Consider the following 16,161-nt stretch of genomic DNA (forward strand, 5'->3'; position numbering starts at 1 on the left):
TGAGCTGTGACACGGGACAGTGTCACAGTGTCACGGTGTCACAGTGTCACACGAGTCGAGCTGTGACACGGGACAGTGTCACAGTGTCACAGGTGTTGAGCTGTGACATGGGGCAGTGTCACAGTGTCACAGTGTCACACAAGTCGAGCTGTGACATGGGACAGTGTCACAGTGTCACAGATGTTGAGCTGTGACATGGGACAGTGTCACGGTGTCACACAGGTTGAGCTGTGACACAGGACAGCGTCACAGTGTCACACGGGCTGAGCTGTGACACGGGACGGTGTCACGGTGTCACAGTGACGATGTCCCTGCTCATGGCAGGGGTGACACTGGTGACATTCCAAGGTCCCTCCCACCCGAACCGTCCCGACTCCTCGAGTTGTTTGCCCTTGGGGTTTATCACGAGGTTTGGGCTCCTGCTGCCGAGAGACTCTGCAGAGAGAAAAACACAATTAAACAACAATTTTCGGTAGCACGGGCTCCTCGCACACCCGCGCCCGGCGCACGGGGGGGCACCCGCCCTGGCCTTGAGGCCGCTCGGAGCAGCCAAACCCCCCCGGGGGTGGGACACTCGGGCTGTTTTGCTCCCGAACCCAAGGCTGCTGCTCAGAAAAATAACTGTGACCTGGCCGGAGCATCGCACGAGGGTCCCGCACAATCACCACCGTGGCACGAGGGTCCCGCACAATCACCACCGTTGCACAGGGGCCCCTGCACAGCCTTGCACAAAGCTCCCTGCACACCGACCCCCATTGCACGGGGATCCTTGCACACCCTTGCACAGGGCTCCCTGCACAATCACCACCGTTGCACAGGGGCCCCTGCACAGCCTTGCACAAAGCTCCCTGCACACCTACCTCCATTACACGGGGATCCTTGCACACCCTTGCACAGGGCTCCCCGCACACCGACCCCCATTGCACGAAGGTCCCTGCATGCCCTTGCACAAGGCTCCCTGCACACCTACCCCCATTGCACGAGGATCCTTGCACACCCTTGCACAAGGCTCCCTGCACAATCACCACCGTTGCACGGGGGCCCCTGCACACCCTTGCACAAGGCTCCCTGCACAATCACCACCGTTGCACGTGGGTCCCTGCACACCCTTGCACAAGGCTCCCTGCACAATCACCACCGTTGCACTGGTCCCTTGCACGCCCTTGCACAGGGCTCCTTGTACACCGACCCCCATTGCACGGGTCCTTTGCACACCCTTGCACAGGGCTCCCCGCACACCGACCCCCATTGCATGAAGGTCCCTGCATGCCCTTGCACAAGGCTCCCTGCACAATCACCACCGTTGCACGGGGGCCCCTGCACACCCTTGCACAAGGCTTCCTGCACACCGACCCCCATTGCACGAGGGTTCTTGCACACCCTTGCACAAGGCTCCCTGCACAATCACCACCGTTGCACATGGGTCCCTGCACACCCTTGCACAAGGCTCCCTGCACAATCACCACCGTTGCACGGGGGCCCCTGCACACCCTTGCACAAGGCTTCCTGCACACCGACCCCCATTGCACGAGGGTTCTTGCACACCCTTGCACAAGGCTCCCTGCACAATCACCACCGTTGCACATGGGTCCCTGCACACCCTTGCACAAGGCTCTCTGCACACCGACCCCCATTGCACAAAGCAGGGGGGGTCCCCACACGCCAACCCAATTGCACAAGGCTCCTCGTGCACCGTCCCCTCGCTGCACCAGGCTCTCCACACCCCGACACCCCCCCCACACACACACTTTTGCACAAGAGTCTTTTGCACAAAAGTCTTTTGCACAAGAGTCTTTTGCACAATTATTCCCCACCAGCCTGGACGCGCAGTGCGCATGCGCGCAGCCACCACCCCCACCCCCCGCACCGCGGCGAGAACTACAACTCCCGGCGTGCCCCGCGCGGGCGGTGCCGCGCGTTGATTGGCTGCGGAGGGGATTTGAACGGGGCGCGCGGCGGGGCCTGTACCCAGGGAGCGGCGGTGGCGGGAGCGGTGGGGCCGGGCTGGGGGGGCCCTGTGGAGCCTAGAGGGGCTCTGTGGGGCCTAGAGGGGCTCTGTGGGGCCTAGAGGGGCTCTGTGGGGCCGGGGAGCGGCTCTGTGGGGCCGGGGGGGCTCTGTGGGGCCTGGAGGGGCTCTGTTGGGCCGGGCCGGGGGCGCTCTGTGGGGCTTGGAGGGGCTCTGTGGGGCTGGGGGGCGCTGCAGGCATGGGGGGCGGGCAGTGGGCGCCGGGGAGGCCCCGTGCAGGCCCAGCGAGGACGGGCCGGGGGGGTCTCCGGGGGCCTCCAGGCTGCGGAGATGCCGGGATTGGGACTGGGGGGGGGCGGTTCGGGCCCCCCGTGCTGGTAGGAGTGGAGCTTGGGGGGGGTAGGGGATGGGGCTGGGGGGATCTGTGTGCCCCGGGGGGGCAGGAGTGGGGCTGGGGGTCTTGCGGGACTGGAGGATGGGGGGGTGTGGCTGTGAGCTTTGGGGTGTGGGGCTGGGAGTTCCTTGCAAGCCATGGGGAGGGGGGGGCTGTGAGCAGGGGTGGGGAACTGGGGGGGTCTCACGCCTCTCCCTGTGCCCCCCGCAGCCCCCCCGAGCCACCAGCCTGGTGTCGCACGTGAAGCCCCCGCCGGAGCTGACCCCCACTCCCCGAGATGGATGAACCTGACGCGCTCGCCGAGCTGTGGGTGAGTTGGGGATCGGGGGGGGGGGCTTTGCTGCTGGCACCGTGGGGGCGTCAAACAGAGTGCAGGGCTCTGACCGCCCCCCTTTTTCCCCCAGGAAAGCCTCTCACGCTGCCCCCCCGGCGATGCCCCCGGCGCACGGCTGCGGCGCAGCCAGGACTGCGACCGGGTGCTGCGGCTCTGCGTGGAGCGGCTGGCCCAGCCGGGGACCCCCCCGCCACGCGCTGCCGACGTGGTGGCCGTGGCCGAGGCCGCTTGCCGGGGCTACCTGAGCGCCGCGCCGCGTCCCGCCCCCCTCTACCTGGAGAAGATCCTCTACCACCTGCTGCGCAACGCGGCCCAACGCGGCAGCGCCGACGGCAGCCAGAGAGCGGCCGAGCTCCTGCGCGCGCGGCTGCGGACTCACCCCACCGGCCCCACGCTGGACAAGGACTTTGCCGCCATCGCCTCCAGCAGCTTCCGTGTTCTCTGGAGAGCAGCGGACACGCTGGCCGAGCCCGAGGGGCCGCAAGACGAGGGGAGAGCCGCTCTCTGCCTGCGTTTGTGGGCCCTGCGCTTCCTCCTGCTGCTGGAGCGGGATGGGACGGCCCCCCCACCGCTGCAGCCGCCCTTCTTTGCCTCGCAGACAGCTCAGCAAGCGGCGGCTGCCGCCGCTCTGTATGAAGCCCAGCAGGCGTCGTGCCCAGCGTTCCTCGGGCGGCAGCTCGGGGAGCTGCTCGCGCTTCTGCGGGAGGAGGCGGCGGAGCTCCCCGCCCTCCAGCAATCCCTCTGCTTCTTCGAGCTCACCCTGGAGCGGTGCCGGCACCTCTGCAAAGGCGGGCGACACCGGGAGGCCGAGGAGGCGATAAGAGACGCAAGGGGTTTCTTGGGGACTGCCGCCAGCTCCACCAAATCTTTCAGCGGCCCCTTGTCCCTCCTGGAAGCCGGGGTGCAGCTGAGCCAGGCGCTGGCCGAAGGCTCGGCCGCGGGGTCGCCCCTCTCGCGGGCGGCGCTGGCTCTGGGCGCGGAGGCGGTGGAGCCGTTCCTGCGGGTGCTGGCGGAGAGCGGCCAGTTCGTGGCGTCCCAGCTCGGCGACTGCACCGAGAGGAGCGGGGAGCAGCCACCCCTGGGCCGGGAGGACGTGCTGGACCTCTGTGCCTTCACCGAGGGACACGGCCGCGTCCTCCACCGGCTGCTGGAGAGGGTGAGGCTGGGGCTGGGTGCTCGTAGAGTTGTTTTGGGTGGAAAAAGCCACTCAGGATCATCGAGTCCAACCGTTCACCCAACGCTGGCACTAAAATGTCCCCAAGAACCTCGTCTGTTCAACCTCTCTAGGGGTGGCGATTCCACCACTGCACTGGGCAGCCTGTTCAATGCCCCACAGCCCTTTAGGGAAGAAATCACCCCAAATTTCCACTCTCAGTCTCTCCTGGCGCAACTTGAGGCCGCTTCCTCTCATCTCTAGTTGCAGAGAGCCAGGTCTCTACCTCAGAGGCTCTGTGAGCAGCTGGGGGGTTTGTAACCCCTCTCCCAGCTTGATGCTCTCTGAAATCCATCCCTGGGTGTCCCCATCCTGAGCAGCAGCGCCTGGTGCTTCCAAACCCCCCCCAAACGCCATTTTTTCCTTCTCTCCGCAGGTTCCTCCCGACAGTGTCAAGCAGCAGCTGATGCTGAAGCAGCTGCTGTTCCGCAGCCTCCAGCTCTTCACCAGCCTGGCCTATGACACCTTCCTGTGCCCCCAGGTACCGGCGCAGGGGGGACAGTCCCCAGCAGCGGGGGTGGCCGAGAGCCTCGTGGTGCTGGGGAGCTGCTTCCACATTGGGGGGGTTGGAGGGGCTGCTTGAGCCACCCCAGGGGCTTCTGGGGGGCTGTGGGTCCCAGGTGACCTCGGGTGCCTTTGTTCTTCACAGGTGGGACATTGGAGAGGTCAGAAGGGGCTGCTCAAGCCACCCTGGGGGGCTCTGGAGGTGTTTGGGGGGGTTTTGAAGGGGTTTGCAGGGGCTGTAGGTCCCCTGTGACCTTGGGTGGCTTCTCCTTTTGGAGATGGCACTTTGTGGGGGTTGGAAGGGGCTGTTCCAGCTGCCCTGGGGGGTTCTCTGTGGGTTCTGGGGGGGCTCTGGGTCCCAGGGGTGTCCTGGGCAGGTCCTGGGGGGGGCTGTGGGTCTCAGGGGGGCCTGGGGGGGCTGTAGGTCCCAAGGGTGTCCTGGGCATGTCCTGGGGGAGTTTGGGGTCCCAGGGGGGTTCTGGGGGGGCTGTGGGTCCCAGGTGACCCCCGTGTCCCCGCAGGCGTTGCCCATGGGGGACTGGCCGGGTCTGGAGCGGCTGACGAGCGGCTGCATGAGGAGCGTGCGGTGGATGCTGAAGGGGCTGGGGGGGCTCCCCGAGGGCGAGCGAGCCAAGTACCTCGACATCACCGGTCAGTGGCACTGCAGGTCACAGAACCACCCAGTGTCCCCAGCTGGGAGGGACCCACGAGGGTCACAGAGCCACAGGATTGTTTTGGTCAGAAAAGACCCTCAAGATCGAGTCCAACCGTTACCCCAGCCCTGGCACCAAAACGTCCCCGAGAACCTCGTCTGTTCAACCCTCCAGGGATGGTGACTCCACCACTGCCCTGGGCAGCCTGTTCAATACCCCACAGCCCTTTGGGGAAGAAATCACCCCAAATTTCCACCCTCAGCCTCCCCTGGCGCAACTTGAGGCCGTTTCCTCTCGGTCTGTCCATTTATCCCATCAATAAGGTCCCTCTGGGCTTCTCTTCTCCAGCCCCAGCTCTCTCAGCCTTTCCTGATGCTCCAGACCCCTCAGCATCTTCATGTCCCTCCCCTGGACCCTCCCCAGTAATTCCTTGTCCTTCTCAAACTGGGGAGCCCAGAACCGGTCCCAATAACTCCAGACAGGGCAGAGGGCGCCAGTCCCTCACTGGACAAGGAGCAGAGAGCTCGTTCTCTCTCCGTATCTTTAATATTTGTGTTTCATTTGTGGCAGCGTCCTGCACCTTCAAGCTGGCGTACATCTTCTACCAGCAGAACCTTCCCGAGGCGGCCGGCGCGGTCTGCGAGCCGCTCTGCAGCAGCCCCTGCGCCGCAGATGCCTACGCCTGCCCGGACCTTCCCCCGGAGAGGGTGAGCTGAGGCTGCTGCCACAAACGGGCTCTCACAGCCACCCCAAAACTCACTTTAAGGCAAACAAGCTCCCGACAGACTTTATTCCAGCCAGATCCTCAGGTGGGGAAGTCACTTATTTCTAGGACAGTCACATCAGAGATAACGTAGATACCAAAAAGCAGGCGCAGAACTTAATAAAACTTGGAATTTGGCCCAGGTGACCTGCAAAGGCCTTTTCCAACCTGAATTATTGCATGAGTTGGAAAGGCATCTAGAAATCTTTTCCTATATCCCACAACACTGGAGTTGTCAAGCTGGAAATCACCGGTAGATGTTTGAATTGTTTAAGATAATTAGGGAAGTGGTTGATGTCCAAATTGTTTAAGTTAATTAAGAAAGTTTTGTCTTATTAAATACTGTATCCTTGCTGGATAAAACACTGAAACAGAACTCAGTGAAGTCCTATTTCACGCTTCGTGATGGTTCTACCAGGTCACTGCTGCAAACCTATCAGGCTCCTGAATCAGCAGCGTTTATCCAAATTATTTAGCAAACTAAACCGCAGGTTTGGATGCCAGTTGAGGATATTGTACAACCACATAACAATGATGATCTGAATAATATAATTATGAACAGAAGGGTCTGGTCCCAGTGCCAGGGGAGCGAAGGAGGGGACAGAACCAGCTTATTCCTCCTGGAATGAGTGTGGATTCCGGCTCTGAGCCGTTCCCGTGGCCCAGCGGGGCCGCAGGGTGGACACAGAGGGTGGAGGGTTTGCTCCTCGCCGCGTACCGAACCTGATTCTCTGTTTTCCCTGCAGCTGCACAAGTGCTTCAGGCTGCAGGCGGAGTGTCAGCGCAGGCTGGGCCGGCTGGAGGTGGCCCTGGCGTGCGTGGCGCGGTGGCTGCGGGCGCTGCAGGGCCGGGTCGCGGAGCTGCTGCCCGAGCCCCTCGCCCTCTGGGTCCGGCTCAAAACAGACGCGGCCAAACAGGGTCGCGAGGAGCTGCGGCTGCGGTAAGAGCTCGGCGGAAAAGGAGCCGGGGCGATGGTGACAGCGGCTGAACCAGCGTGTGGCCAGAGAGGTCCCAGCGGGCCCAGGGCGGTGACCGTCCCTGCGCTGGGCACTGCGGAGGCCAAACCGCGAATCCTGGGGTCGGTTTTGGGGACCTCACGCCAAGAAAGAGCTTGAGGTGCTGGAGCGAGTTGAGAGAAGGGGACGGAGCTGGGGAAGAGGCTGGAGAAGGTGGTTTAGGTTGGAAATTTGGGGTAATTTCTTCCCCAAAGGGCTGTGGGGCATTGAACAGGCTGCCCAGGGCAGTGCTGGAGTCACCATCCCTGGAGGGTTGAACAGATGAGGTTCTTGGGGACATTTTAGTGACAGGGTTTGGTTATGGTTGGACTCGATGAGCCTGCGGGTCCTTTCCACCAAAAACGGTTCTATGGTGTGCGGAGGGTGGATTTCTTGAGAGCTGCGCTTCCCCAGCTGCTAAATCGAGGACGTTTCTCCCCGCGAGCCGTTCCTGGCTCCACCATCCTCTGCGCAGCACCCCTCAGCAGCTCCCTCTTCCCCCAGGACGCTGAAGGAAGCGTTGGAAGGACACAACCTGGACACGAACACCTTGGTCACCATCCTCTTTGCCGAACTGAAAGCCTACAAGAGCGTCCAAGCCAACACGGGGCAGGAACGTTACAACGTGCTTTGCGACCTGCTGCAGATCTGCTCGGAGCAGAGCGGCCGCCTGCACCAACGCGCCGTCGTCTTGACCGAACTGGCCCAAGTCTTGTGCTACCACAGCTACGCCCAGCACACCGACTGGTGGGTGCTCACCGCTGTCACCTCCCTGCGTCCCTCAAAGTCCCCGAGGAGTGTTTGTGTCTCCTCACAGGGGGAGTTTTTAGGATCTGGAGCGTTTTTGCTCTGGCTGTTTGCTCTCTTTGGGGTCTTGGGGTGTGTTTGTGCCTCCCTTTCAAATGCTCCGGGGGTTTTTTGGGGACAAAAAGCTGTTTCTGATCCCTGTCTCTGGCAGCTCCTCCCTGGACTCGGTGCGTGAAGCTTTGCGGCTGCTGGAGCTGGTGCCCAGGAGCGCCCAGAACCGGGACCAGCTCTTGGATGACCAGGCGCAGGCGCTGCTCTGGTTCTTCATCTGCAGCCTGGAGTCCAACCTGGAGAAGGTGGGTGGTGGATCTGGGGCTCTGCGCACTTGTCTGGCACCCCTCGCTCTTCACCAGGGCCACCAAAACCACCCCGAGGCCAGCAAAAGCCACCCAGACCCCACTGGAAACCCTGCGGTGTCTCTAACGTGTGTCACCCCTGTTTTGGCAGAGCATTGAGAGGGACCAGCGAGCCAAAGCTCAGGCGCTGAAGAAGCTGGAGGATTTTGAGCCCAACGACCTCAAATATGATGGGCGGCTGCTGGAGGAGCGGTTCCTGTACGATGGCCTCTCCTTCGACCTGGCGACAGACACTGGTGAGCCCGCCGGCGCCTTCGGGCTCCCCATGGGCGCCTGGTTTCACTTTGGGGGGTTTCTCAGACCTGCCGTGTCCCCTCAGCTCTGTCCCAAAACCTGGACGACGCCTTCGCCCTGTGGAAGCGGCTCCTGGGGACGCCGGGCGTCCCCGCCGTGCGCAGCCCCAAGCAGACCGTCGCCTCCCTGCGCCTCCTGGCAGCTCTCTACAAGCTGATGGCCAAGGTAACGCTTGCTGGGGAGGTGACAGGTGGGACAGTCCCCTCTGAGGGGTCTGAGCATCACCGTGAGGGCGTTTTCCTGTCCCCTCAGCCCCTGCAAGCCATGGAGAGCTACCTGCTGCTCAGAGCCCTGTGCAGCGCGCTCGGGGACAACCTGGGCACAGCCAGCGCCCTGTGCCACGTCACCAAGCTGCTCTTCCAGCTGGAGTGTCCCAGCTACGCCCAGGTGAGCGTCACAGGGAGGGAAGGGGACACGGGGGGGCCCGTCCGGTCCCCGAGGCCGCAGCCCTCACGTCGGTGAGTTTTATTGCAGCTTTTCCTGGAGGAGACAGAGTCCTGCCTGCAGAAAGCCGACAGTGGTGACGATTCCTACCCATTGCTGCGGCAAAGCTGCCTCCTGCTCCGCAGCCAGCTGTGCTGCGTCACCCAGCGGGTACAGCCCCCAAAAAACCCTTTTTTTGTTGCCCCAAAAGTAGCGTGAGGATCAGAGGAGACACAGCAGCGCTTTGTGGCGATCTCAGTACCTCTTGTTAGGGAACTTGGGCGCAGGGACGCCCTGGACCGCGACTGGTGACTCGTTTTTCTCTGCAGATTGAGGAGGGTCTCTCCCTGTTGCTGGAGGTGCTGCAGAACCTGGCTCTCCAAAAAATCACCAGATTTTGGTACCTGCTGCGAGTCCACATCCTGCAGCTGGTGACCGTCTACCTGAGCCTGCCGCCCGCCCGCCTCTCGCCGCAGCTCCGCCAGCGCATCTTTGCGCATGGTGAGTTTTCGGGGGACATTTAAAACCCTCCTGGCTGACAGGAGTCACGGACGAAGCTCCGTGCAAACCTCTGGGTTTCTCCAAACCAGCAAGAAGAGGGAATTTGGGGGAGATCCACTCCGCGCTGGGGCTGGGGAGGGTTTTGGTCCGTGCCGATCCCCACAATGGCTCTTGCGCAGGGTGGAAAACGCCCGAGACAGCTCTCGTGGAAGCCCAGAAGCTTTTCCGCAGCATCATCCACCTCCTGATGGGCAGCGAGGTGCTGGGCTGCCCCGCGCCGGCGGCTGACGTCCAGTTCGTGGATTGCGGTGAGCCGGAAACCCGCCCGCTCCTCCGCAAAGCGCCTCTTCGCCATCCCTCTCCGGTGACGTGTCCCTTTCCCCTCTCTCTCTGGCAGGGGACAACCTGCTGCTGAAGTGGCAGGTGCTGGGGGACGCGCTGGCCTGCTCGGAGCGGCTGGTGGCCCTGCTGGGTCGGTTGGACATGGTGTGCCAAGCCAAAGCTTTCTGCTTGGATGCCGTCAAGCTGGCCATGAAACTGCAAGCTGTGCGGTGGTGAGTTGGGCGTGGAGGGGGAGACAGCATGGCCGCGAGCCTGGGGGGACACCGGCTGAGGGACGAGCTGCAGGGGACGTTGTGTCTGTGTCCCTTGCGGGAGGAACAGCTCTGGATGGGGGTTTGGAGTGAGCGGCTGCTCTGGGGTGCGCGATCCCATGATGGGATGAGAGGAAATGGCTTAAAGTTGCGCCAGGGGAGGCTGAGGCTGGAAATTTGGGAGAATTTCTTCCCCAAAGGGTTTTTACGCATCGCAACAGGCTGCTCGGGGCAGTGGTGGAGTCGCCGTCCCTGGAGGGGTTGAACAGATGAGGTTCTTGGGGACATTTTAGTGCCAGCATTGGGTGAACGGTTGAGCTCGATGACCCTGGGGGACTTTTCCTCCCAAAATGATCCTGTGGTTCTCCGAATCCAGCTTTGCTGGGCAGATGGGAGCAGTTCCTCGCTGCCTCCCTCCCACGCAGCCCCGGGGATGGATCCGGGGGGCTCAGGGCTGGTTTGTCCCCGCCAGGTGCGCGTCGTTCCTGGTGCTGAAGGCCCAGCTGGGGCTGCAGCTGGATGAGCTGGAGCTGAGCAGCTTGGACCTCCAGCAGGTTCTGTTCCTCCTGGAGCCCGGCAGCGGTGAGTCCCCAGCCTTCCTGCACCCGCTTCTGGGCTGCGGTGAAATGGGGAAGAGCGTGGCCAGCAGGTCCAGGGAGGTGAATCCTCTCCCTCTGCTCTGCCCCGTCTGGAGTCACTGGGACCAGTTCTGGGCTCCCCAGTTTGAGAAGGACGAGGAATTACTGGGGAAGGTCTGCGGGGGGAACATGAAGATGCTGAGGGGTCTGGAGCATCTGGAAAGGCTGAGAGAGCTGGGGCTGGAGAGGAGAAGCTGAGAGGGACCTTATTGATGGGATAAATGGATAGAACGAGAGGAAACGGCCTCAAGTTGCGCGAGGGGAGGCGGAGGGTGGAAATTTGGGGTGATTTCTTCCCCAAAGGGCTGTGGGGTATTGACCAGGCTGCCCAGGGCAGTGCTGGAGTCACTATCCCTGGAGGGTTGAACAGACGAGGTTCTTGGGGACGTTTTAGTGCCAGGGTTGGGGTAACGGTTGGATCACTGAGCTTGAGGGGCTTTTCCAACCAAAAATGATTCTCTGATTCCCTCTTTGGACTGGCTGGGGAGGGCTGTGTGGGGCACGCACAGAAATAACCCTCCTCTTCACCTGCAGAGTTTAAACCCAGCAAGAAGGAGCAAAGCCAGACAAACATCATGCCCAGGAGGGGCAAACTCGAGCGCAAGAAACCGCCAGCCCCCATCACCGAGCTCCCCAGGGAGGACGACAGTTTCCTGAAGGGCCCTGCGCTCGAGTTTGTGCCCGTGCTGAGCGGTTTGGCCAAGGCAGATGCTCTCATGGCCTCCCCAGAGCTGAAGCCTGCGAGGAAGAGGAGCCCGACCTTCCTCAGCCACCCCACGGACTGTTCCTGCTCCCTCTGCTCCGACCTGGTCCTGTCGGCGCTGTGCCTGCGCTGGCTCCTCTCCCGCGCCCGCGCTGAGCTGGCGGCGGGTGCCGCGGCCGAGGGGCTGGCGCTGCTCCGCGCCGTGCCGTGCCGCTGTGCCGCCGCCGCCGCCCGCTTCACCACCGTCCTGCACCACAAGCTGCGGGGAGACCCCGGCGGCGGCCACCCGCCCGCGCCGGAGCTGCTGGACGATCTGGTGGCCGCCACTTACGCCGCGCTCGCCCTTCAGAGCCTGGCGAGCCCGCGGTTGGCGGAGGAGCTGCGGGAGGAGCTGGAGACGGGGCTGAGCTTCGTGGCATCCTGCAGACCCCACCTGCCCAGCCTGGAGGGCTCCAGGGCCGTCCTGCTGCTCGCCAAAGCCACGGCCACCGTTTGGCACCTGGCGACCCAGCGCGGTGGCTCCGTGGATGGTGTTTTTGCCGGTTTTTGGACTTGTCACCCACCTACACCAACTCCGACAGAGCCTGACGCAGCGCCCCTGCCCCAGACGCAAAAACCGGACAAGGCTCAACCGCGCCGGCGCCAAAATAAGGCGGCGCTGGCCCTCACCGCACCCAAAGCCAGAGCGAGGAAGACTCCGCGCGCGAAGGCTCTGGCCGTGCTGAACACCGATGACGTCTTCGCCCTGGGTGACTCGGACGGCGAGGTGCCCCCCATCGTCATCCGGCCGGTGTCGGCGGCCTGCACCCCGCGCCAGAGAGCCGGACCCCCCGCCAAAACCCACGGGGCCCCCAAAACTCCCTTCACCATCTTCAGCGAATCCCCCCGGCCGGCCGGCAAGTCCCGGCTCCTGCGAGCCCCCAGAGTTTCGGGGAGAGCTAAGTCCCGCCTAAAGGTGAGTGCGGAGGGAGGCGAGGGGCGCCCCACGCCCGCCACCGGCCCCGACACCCTTTTGTCCCTCTGTTGTAGGTGACATTCAGCGACGACAGCGACCCCGAGGCTCCAGAAGCGGCGCTGACCCCCGCAGCCGCCCCCAAGACGTGCTGCGCCCGCAGAGGTCGCCCCCCCAAATCCGGCGGGTCTCAGACGAGTGGCCGCGGCCCCCAAACCCGCAGGGGCCAGGCGAGCGCACGCCGGGGTCCTGGCACAAGGGCGGAGGAGGAACGGGAGCTTCTGAGGGCCATCGAGGAAGAGGAGAAGGTGGAGGAAGAACTTGAGATCAGCTTTGAGGTCATGCGAGTGTCCGAGGAAGAGGAGGGAGCCCCAGGTGAGCTGGTCTTAGATTGGAGGGGGTCTTGCAGCATTTTAGGGGTGCGTGAAGGCATCGGATTGTCACCTGCCCTGGGGACAAGGCGTCTCTGTCCCTTCCCGCAGGCAGGAGGCGGCTGGAGGGCGCGGACGGGGAGCACGAGGTCCTGGGCACAAGCAGCGGGGACCCTCCGCACCCCAAGGGATCCCCAATCTCCACCCTGCCCGTGGCTGATGGTGAGTGAGCGCCCAGTGCAGCATGGGGGGACGTTTTTGGGTGCTGGGGGGACGCAGAAAGGTAAAACGCAGCCTGACAGTGACAGGGGGCAGCTCCAGCCTCCAATGTGCGATACTGGTCTTGGACTGGGAGCTGGTGGCCGCACTGGGGTCTGTCCCCTCTGCGTTGCCTCGGTGGCTGATCCCACCCCGGGGTTTTGATGTTTTGTCCCTTCCAGATGTCACCTCAGTCATGGAGCTCCTGACAAAGGCTTTGAACTGCATCAGCCACTGCCCGCCTGGCGCGCTCTACGGCCACGTCTGCCGGCTGCTGGCGCTGGCCACGGGCAACCGCGACCCCCTCTCCACCGCGTACCTGCTCGCCGAGTCGGTCGCCGTCACCGCGCGCCACCAGCTGCTCGGTATCACCCACAGGAAGATGCGGTGAGTCCCTTGGGATTAAATCCCAGAATCCTGGGCTCGTGGGGGTTGGAGGAACCTCTGGAGGTGGAATCATGGAATCATTTTGGGTAGAAAAGACCTTCAAGGTCACCAAGTCCAACCGTTCACCCAACGCTGGCACTAAAATGTCCCCAAGAACCTTGTCTGTTCAAGCCTCCAGGGATGGTGACTCCAGCATTGCCCTGGGCAGCCTGTTCAATGCCCCACAGCCCTTTGGCGAAGAAATTACCCCAAATTTCCACCCTCAACCTCCTTCACCAGCCCCTTCCCCAGCTCCGTTCCCTTCTCTGAACTCAGCAAACACCAGAGCCCCAGCAAAGCTGATTTTTGGCGTGTTTTTTCCCCCTGGCGGCCTTTTCCCTCCGCAGCAAAGAGAAGAAGCCGGTGGGGGACGTGGCGGAGCAGCTCCAGGGACTGTCCCTGCAGGAGGGGCGCGCTGCCCCGCGCGGCTCCCCCCTCGCCGAGCTCGAGAGCCTCTTTGCGTTCAGCCCCGCGGCGCTGGGGCCCGAGGTGCGGGACAGCTTTCGGGAGCAGCTGCAGCAGATCCCCGGTGGTAAGAGCCGCGCTGAGCACCGGGAGGGCGCCGGGGGACGGCTGGTGGCCCCGGGGCTGTCCCTAAGGTCTGGCTGTGACCCACAGGGGTGACCGTGTGCGTGTTGACGCTCGTCAGCCCCCAGCTCAGCTCGGCGGGGGACACGCTGCTGCTGACGCGGCTGGAGAAGGACACGGGTCCCGTCACCATCCGCATCCCCACCGCGGGCACCGAGGTGAGCACTGGGAGGGTTATAGAATCATTTTGGGTGGAAAAGCCCCTCGAGCTCATTGGTCCAACCGTTCACCCAACGCTGGCACTAAAATGTCCCTGAGAACCTCATCTGTTCGACCCATCCAGGATGGTGACTCCACCACTGCCCTGGGCAGCCTGTTCAATGCCCAGAAATCACCCCAAATTTCCAACCTCAACCTCCTTCTCCAGCCCCTTCCCAGCTCTGAACTTGCTCCAGCACCTCAAGCTCTTGGGGTGAGGGGCCCAAAACTGCCCCCAGGATTCGCGGTTTGGCCTCCCCAGTGCCCAGCACTGCCCTGGTTGCACTGGCCACACCAGCACTGGCACAAGCCAGGATGCTGGTGCGCGTTCAGCCGCGGGGACGACGCAGCCACATTTTGGGGCTCGGCTCACGGCTCTTTTCCCCCTCCAGACCCCTCTGAGCTCGGTGCTGAGGGACTTTGACGCCATCCAGAAGGAGCAGAAGGAATCCAACGCCTGCACAGACAAGCAGGACTGGTGGCTGCGCCGCTCCGAGCTGGACCGCAGGATGAAGGTGGGGGGCAGATCCCACCCTGTGCCCCCACGGAGAGTTTTGGGGGGGTCTCACTGACTCTCTGACCTCTTGCAGAGCCTGATCGAGACCCTGGAGACGCGGGTGCTGGGCTGCTGGAGGGGGGCCCTGCTCCCTGCTGCCCCCGATCCCGCCCTGCCCGAGGAAACCGCCCGTTTGCACCCAAAACTGCGCGGCTGCGGCTGGAGGGACGCGGATCCCGCCCTGCTCCAGGTGAGTGGGCTCGGGGCAGGGATTTGGGGGGTTTTCCCCTTGTTTTCCCACCGCTCACCCCCTCTTTTCTCCCCGCAGGTGCTGCTGAATGCCGCTCCCCTCCTCACCCCCGAGGATGTGCGAGCCCTGGCCTTCGGCCTCAGCGCGGGGCAGCCCCGCGAGGCTCAGCTCCTCTTGCAGGAGGCGCTGGAGAAGCGGAGGGCGAAGCAAAGCGGCGGTTCCCTCGTCCTGGTGCTGGACAAGGTGAGAATTTCCCCCCCATTCCTGCTTCATCCCCCGCAGGCCGTGCCGCCCTCCCGCTCTCACCTTCCTCCTCCTCTTCCTCGCAGCACCTGCAGAAGCTGCCGTGGGAGAGCATGGCGTGTCTGCGCGCCGTCCCCGTCACCCGCCTCCCGTCCCTGCGCTTCCTCCTCAGCTACTCGCTGGCACGGGAGGTGAGAGGACCGAGGGGGACCCCCCCCAAACCCTTGGGGACCCCCCCAAACCCTCATGCCGGGCTGGGACCCACTTTTTTCTCCCCGCTTTGGCAGCGAGGAGGGTCCGTGCTGAGCCGCGGCGTCAACCGCAGCAGCGCCTTCTATGTCCTCAACCCCCACAAAAACCTCCCGAGCACCGAGGAGCAATTTCGGGGCTGGTTTGAGAGGTGAGGGGGGATCCGGGGGGGGACACGGGGGGGTGTTTTGTGCCCTTCTCACCAGCTGTCCCGCAGCATCCCCGGCTGGAAGGGGGTGACCGGAGCCGTCCCCAGCCCGGAGCAGATGCAGGCAGCGCTCCGCGAGCACGACCTCTACATGTGAGCATGGCCGGGACGGCTGGGGGACAACACCGGGGGGCCACAACGACAATCGGGACTTATCTGGGGGGGGCGATACTTGCAGCTTCGCGGGCCACGGCGCGGGCGCCCGTTTTCTGGACGGACAGAGCATCTCGCGGCTGAGCTGTCGCGCCGTCGCGCTCCTGTTCGGCTGCAGCAGCGCCGCGCTCGCCGTGCGCGGCGACCTGGAGGGTTCCGGCATCGTCCTCTGCTACATCCTGGCCGGCTGGTGAGTCCGGGGGGGCGATCTCAATAGTTTTGAGGCGGGGTGGGGGGGGGGGGTCTCTCTGAGGTTTGCGTGCAAGAGGAGGTGGGTTTTTTCCGGGGTGGGAGCGGGTCTAACGCCCTCCTCGCTTCCAGCCCGCTGGTGCTGGGGAACCTGTGGGACGTGACGGATCGGGACATGGACCGCTACGCACGGGCGCTGCTGGGGGGGTGGCTGGCGGGGGGCGCGGGTGCCCCCCTCCTCTCCCACGTCGCCCAGGCGCGCCAGGCCCCCAAGTTCAAGTACCTCATCGGGGCCGCCCCCGTCGCCTACGGGCTGCCCGTCTGCCTGCAGTGAGGGCGGGGGGGTCCCCAACCTCGGGGTGGGGGTGCTGTTTGCAGCTGGTTGAGTTTATTTTAACAGAAGTGGTTTTATTTGCGTGTTCTTGGATAATAAAGCTGCTGCG

The 16,161-nt window shown here is 63.7% G+C and overlaps 1 protein-coding gene across 1 annotated transcript; it reads left to right on the forward strand.

The window, feature by feature from the left end:
- The first annotated feature begins 2,637 nt into the window (after positions 1-2,637).
- On the forward strand, positions 2,638-16,052 carry ESPL1 (extra spindle pole bodies like 1, separase). Its single transcript, XM_065654185.1, has 30 exons — positions 2,638-2,670; positions 2,765-3,850; positions 4,284-4,388; positions 4,933-5,062; positions 5,635-5,771; positions 6,574-6,767; positions 7,327-7,569; positions 7,781-7,925; positions 8,077-8,221; positions 8,305-8,444; positions 8,532-8,666; positions 8,754-8,873; positions 9,032-9,203; positions 9,383-9,511; positions 9,601-9,757; positions 10,269-10,378; positions 10,969-12,092; positions 12,167-12,464; positions 12,572-12,682; positions 12,901-13,105; positions 13,492-13,676; positions 13,763-13,890; positions 14,323-14,445; positions 14,521-14,676; positions 14,755-14,919; positions 15,006-15,110; positions 15,207-15,319; positions 15,386-15,469; positions 15,555-15,719; positions 15,851-16,052. The coding sequence occupies exons 1-30, from the start codon at positions 2,638-2,640 to the stop codon at positions 16,050-16,052; spliced, it is 6,345 nt and encodes a 2,114-aa protein (XP_065510257.1).
- The last annotated feature ends 109 nt before the right edge of the window (positions 16,053-16,161 follow it).

The sequence above is a fragment of the Caloenas nicobarica genome, chromosome 33, assembly GCF_036013445.1.
Source record: "Caloenas nicobarica isolate bCalNic1 chromosome 33, bCalNic1.hap1, whole genome shotgun sequence".
Classification (NCBI taxonomy): Eukaryota; Metazoa; Chordata; class Aves; order Columbiformes; family Columbidae; genus Caloenas; species Caloenas nicobarica.

What these genes read in the sequence shown, in the direction of transcription:
- ESPL1 (XM_065654185.1), top strand. Translation starts at nt 2,638, where the DNA reads ATGGATGAACCTGACGCGCTCGCCGAGCTGTGG. An exon ending in TCCACCGGCTGCTGGAGAGG is followed by an intron (nt 3,851 to 4,283) that starts GTGAGGCTGGGG and finishes TTCTCTCCGCAG; the next exon opens with GTTCCTCCCGACAGTGTCAA. An exon ending in CGGATCCCGCCCTGCTCCAG is followed by an intron (nt 14,677 to 14,754) that starts GTGAGTGGGCTC and finishes TTCTCCCCGCAG; the next exon opens with GTGCTGCTGAATGCCGCTCC.